Source organism: Triticum dicoccoides, chromosome 2A (assembly GCF_002162155.2).
Source record: "Triticum dicoccoides isolate Atlit2015 ecotype Zavitan chromosome 2A, WEW_v2.0, whole genome shotgun sequence".
Taxonomy (NCBI): domain Eukaryota; kingdom Viridiplantae; phylum Streptophyta; class Magnoliopsida; order Poales; family Poaceae; genus Triticum; species Triticum dicoccoides.
In genome coordinates, this window is record NC_041382.1 from 126,734,152 (window position 1) to 126,738,861 (window position 4,710).

The following is a 4,710-nucleotide window of genomic DNA, read 5'->3' on the forward strand; positions in this document are numbered from 1 at the left end:
GCACCAGTTTGCTCACCCAGTTAAGTTTAAATTACTAGTAGCAATCAATGAAAATGCCTGCTCAAAGTAGCTTGTTTACCGCCGGGTTCAACTGGAACGTTATTGTGTTACCATTAAGTGGAACCGAGCTTGGCCTCTATGGAGTTCTGTATAAATAGGGCATGTCTGCAGTCTGCCCACCACAGCTTGCAAACGGAGCTCTCTGTAGCCGTGAAAGTAAGCTGATCCATCGAGCTGCGCGACGATGGCACTGCAGCGTGCTGCCTCCGTGCTCGCCGCCGCGCTGGCCTTTGCATCCATACTTATTACTGGTAACGACATATATGAACCATGCATGCAATAACACGCACTACTAACTATAGCTAGTTTAATTGCTAGTACGTTACTCATATACTCGTACTTGAGTGCACCGAGTACTACGACTAACCGTCGTACTGTTCACGCGACAGGCCAGGTGCAGTCCGTGGGCGTGTGCTACGGGATGAACGGCGACCGCCTCCCGTCGCCGGCCGAGGTCGTGCAGCTCTACAAATCCAACGGCATCACTGCCATCCGCCTCTACAAGCCGGACGTCGAGATGCTCCGGGCCCTCAGTGGGAGCAACATCGGCGTCCTTATCGACGTGGCCAACGAGACCGTGGCCCGCCTCGCTTCCAGCGTCCCCGGCGCACAGCTCTGGGTCCGGTTGTACATCCAGCACTACCCGGGCATCTCCTTCCGTTACATCTCCGTCGGCAACGAGCTCACCGGCGCCGCCACGCAGAACATCGTCCCGGCCATCAAGAACCTCAACGCCGCGCTCGACGCCGCTGGCATCAAGGGCATCAAGGTGTCCACGGCGGTCAGGCTGGACGTGCTCGCCTCCTCCTCGCCGCCCTCCTCCGGCGTCTTCAAGGACGGCTACATGAAGCAGGTCGTGGCGCTCCTCGGCACCACCGGCGCGCCGCTGCTGGTCAACGTGTACCCCTACTTCGCCTACATCGGCGACCAGAAGGACATCGACCTCAACTTCGCGCTCTTCCAGCCGAGCTCCGCGGTCGTCAGGGACGGCGGGCTCAGCTACACCAACCTCTTCGACGCCATGGTCGACGCCATGTACGCGGCGCTAAGGAAGGCCAACGTGCAGGTGCCCGTCGTGATTTCCGAGAGCGGCTGGCCGTCCGCTGGAGGCGCCGGCGCCAGCGTGGCCAACGCGCAGACGTACAACCAGAATCTCATCAATCACGTCGGCAAGGGCACGCCCTATAGTCCCCAGTCGTTGGAGACCTATGTGTTCGCCATGTTCAACGAGAATCTCAAGACGGGGGCTGAGACGGAGAAGCACTTTGGGCTGTTCAATCCGGACAAGTCGCCGGTGTACCCTATTAGATTCTGAATGTTTCGTGTCTGAAAGCGATGACGATTTCAATAAACTAAAGTGCAATATTGCTTTTAGTTGAAAGTGCAATATTATTCCTGCTAATGCTCACACATTATCGACTTAATTAGTCAATGAATCTTACAAACTCTTTGAAATAGTACATCGTACACATCAAGCACTATGAAAGGGCACTCCAATGCGAATCACAAAACCGCCTTCAAATGTTCGCACCGGACACTTTTAGGCCTCCAGCATGGCTCACCAAATCAGTCCGGCCCGTTCTAGAGTCTGAAAACCCATAACTTGAACACAAATCTGAGGGAGTTTGGACGTCCGACTAGCCCACTGTTAGTTGGACCACGTGTTCCCATAACCCACATCTTCGCCACGTTTTTTTCTTCTCTCGTTCTGTATGTCTCACTGTCAGTCGTAACTCACGGCCGGATGTAAGAGACGCGGTTGGATGCCGGGTGCCTGATGTATCCGTGAACATTTGCAGACGGAAATTTGGTGATCCACGTGGGAGAAGCCCTAAAAGGCGGCTGTAGAGGCCTAAGTCATTTCTATGCACGCAATGTGCCGACACCGCCGCTCATACTTGCTTGAGATTTGCACCTCCATTTTCTAGCTTAATGTATATTTGAAAGTATGCAATATTTTCTATTGAAATTTCAAGTAAGTTTTGATGGGTTCCGGAATTAAATAACACTATGGTTTCAAGTTTTGCCCAAAAAAAGTCGATACTTTTTTTCAAATTTAAGTTGTGATTTCAGAATGATTTTGGGAGACCATTCCATTTATGTTTCAAACCCATTTCACTAACAATACAGACTAACTTAAATTTTAGATTTCACACACAATTCAGATTAATTTCACATACCCATTCTGGAACCATTTTAGATGCCCCTCTATAAACACATATAAGACGTTTTAGGGCAATAAAGGGTTTCAAAGAAAGTTAGTAATAGTTCTTATCAACTCCCCAACAATCTTCAAACATTTTCAAATATATTTTCAGATACAATTTGCAAAGCAAGTACTCCATTCATTCAATCAAATTTCAGAGACAATTCAGGTCAATTTCACATATCCATTCCATATTCATTTCAAATATGTTTCGGAGCAAGTTAAGATCAATTCCACAACAATTTCATACATATTCAAATGTCATTTCGGAGTTGTGTGGGATACAGTTCATAAATCAATTATTCCATCCACAATTCATAACTAGACATACATTCAAGATGTTTTGCGCAAAATTTTAGATGGAATTTCACAATAAATTGAGTGGCATTTCACAAAAGGAACACAAAAGAAAAAAAATCGATGCATTTCATGAACATACATTTCATTTTGGCTTCCGTCGTCATTTCATTTCGACACTACCTTGGTTCAAGGTGTCTACCAAGGTCATGAGGCGGATTCGGCCTCCTTGATGTGGAGTTCATGAGTCTTGACCCTAACCTCAGGCGGGCTTCGAATATACGAATGTCGAATGGCAGTGGTTGGAGAGCCCCCTCTTAGCCTATAGGGAAAGACACATGTTTGACGCTCCAAACTGACAGCTGGCGACAAAAAAATGTGTTACTTCTGGCCCGAGAAATGGATTAAGGGCCAATCGGTCGAGGACATGGCTCCAGATGTATGTTCGATTATATCTCCCATCATTAGGGTGAAAATCATTTTGATAAAGCTTTGGTAAATGGAGTTCATGAGTCTCCCATCATTAGGTCGAGGATATAAGGAAACCAATCTACATATGAGGTCTTATGCAGATCCTTAACCTTTAGCGAGCGATATTTGCAGTTAAGCTCTACCCAACAAGAAGGGATGCATGGATATGGTTGTGAAGCCATCCGGGTCATACACCACAAAATTTGGTGTAAAATGTTTTTTTTTTGATGCTCTGACTTTCTTGTTGACAAAGGTAGAATGGAAGTTGTGGGTGCCTCTCCACTACAAATTCTTCTCCAGGGCTCGTTGTTAGAAAAATCTGGATGGTCGACAAGCTCGCCAAACGTTGCCAATAACACACTACAAAATTACCGTTTGTGCCACTAGACATCGTGTCAGAACACTGTAGGAAAGAACTCCACAGGGGAAAAGAGATGTGTGTGTGTGTGTGTGTGTGTGTGTGTGTGTGTGTACTTGTCCAAGTATTGGGCCTTAGTTTGGGCTAAATTCGGTGATGGACAAAATATAGCAGGCTTGTTATTGGGTTGACTTACCGGGAACTGTAAAAGCGCGAATGACTAAATATAGGCGAGATATACACCATAATTGCCTTTTGCGCCATGACGTGGGTCATGGCCCAGGAGCAGATGGTTTTTCGGGTGGTCTCGGTACTCTATGATTTTTCTTGTCTATCGATTTTCAAGTTTTTCGTGTCTTTATGCTTATTTTTTCCTTTTATTATTTCTTTCTATAAATTATGATAATTTTTAACATATGCAAACTATTTGTTTTTTTCTAATAATATACAAACCATTTTTAAATCACTCAAACATAATTTTGGAAATGTGAAATTTTAAAAATTTATGAGGAATTTTTAAAATGTGTGAATACTTCTAAAAGTATATGAAGATTTTTTTTAAAACGTATCAATTTTCTAGAAACCTATGAACACTTTTATAAAAGTTACATGACATTTTTTTAATTGTGAATTTTTTTAAAGTAGATGAATTTGTTTACATTACGTGAATATATACCTAGTTATATAATATATTTTTGTAAAGTATGCAAACCTTATTAGTCATATGCACGTTTAAAAAATATGAACACTTTGTAAAAGCATACGTATATTTTCTAGAAATGTGCAAACAAATTTTATTTTTCCACGAACTTGTTTTTTAAATATGGGAACACTTATTATCATGAATATTTGTTAAAATACAGTAAATGTTTTTTATTACACGAATAGTTTTTAAGTTAAAGGCATGATTTTTTTAAAGGAGACCACTTTATTGCCAGAAAAAGAAAAGCTGAGAGCAAAAGAAAAAAAAATTGGGCTCCACCCATGTGTGGTGGGAGTGTGGGTGACGCCACACTATAAACCATCTCACCCAATAATCCTCAAAAAATAAACCTTCCCCAATAGTCTTGAAAATGGTATTAGGACAGCCTAATCTCCCTCATAAGGGTATTTTCTATTCACATGCTTTCACAATCCTGCTAATCAAAGAGGCCTTTATTAGGATGTACTATGGCCTCTTTTATTTGCAGGAATTTTGAAAAGCAGGAGCAGGAAAAATAGAGGATTGATGTGCCATGTCCACTTGAATCTTACATGATTAGTAAAGAGTGTTTGATGCAATAAAAAAAGAGATTGTAGAAAGAGGTGGCATTGGACG

The 4,710-nt window shown here is 43.3% G+C and overlaps 1 protein-coding gene across 1 annotated transcript; it reads left to right on the forward strand.

Moving 5' to 3' along the window:
- Nucleotides 1-244: 244 nt before the first annotated feature.
- On the forward strand, nt 245-1,376 carry LOC119359155 (glucan endo-1,3-beta-glucosidase GII-like). The gene is made up of 2 exons (XM_037625470.1): nt 245-311; nt 450-1,376. The coding sequence occupies exons 1-2, from the start codon at nt 245-247 to the stop codon at nt 1,373-1,375; spliced, it is 993 nt and encodes a 330-aa protein (XP_037481367.1). The 3' UTR covers nt 1,376.
- Nucleotides 1,377-4,710: the final 3,334 nt, after the last annotated feature.

Bases quoted from the DNA above. Each gene is read 5' to 3' on its own strand.
- LOC119359155 (XM_037625470.1), top strand. From the start codon at position 245: ATGGCACTGCAGCGTGCTGCCTCCGTGCTCGCCGCCGCGCTGGCCTTT. The intron at 312-449 runs GTAACGACATAT...TTCACGCGACAG, and splicing joins TGCATCCATACTTATTACTG to GCCAGGTGCAGTCCGTGGGC.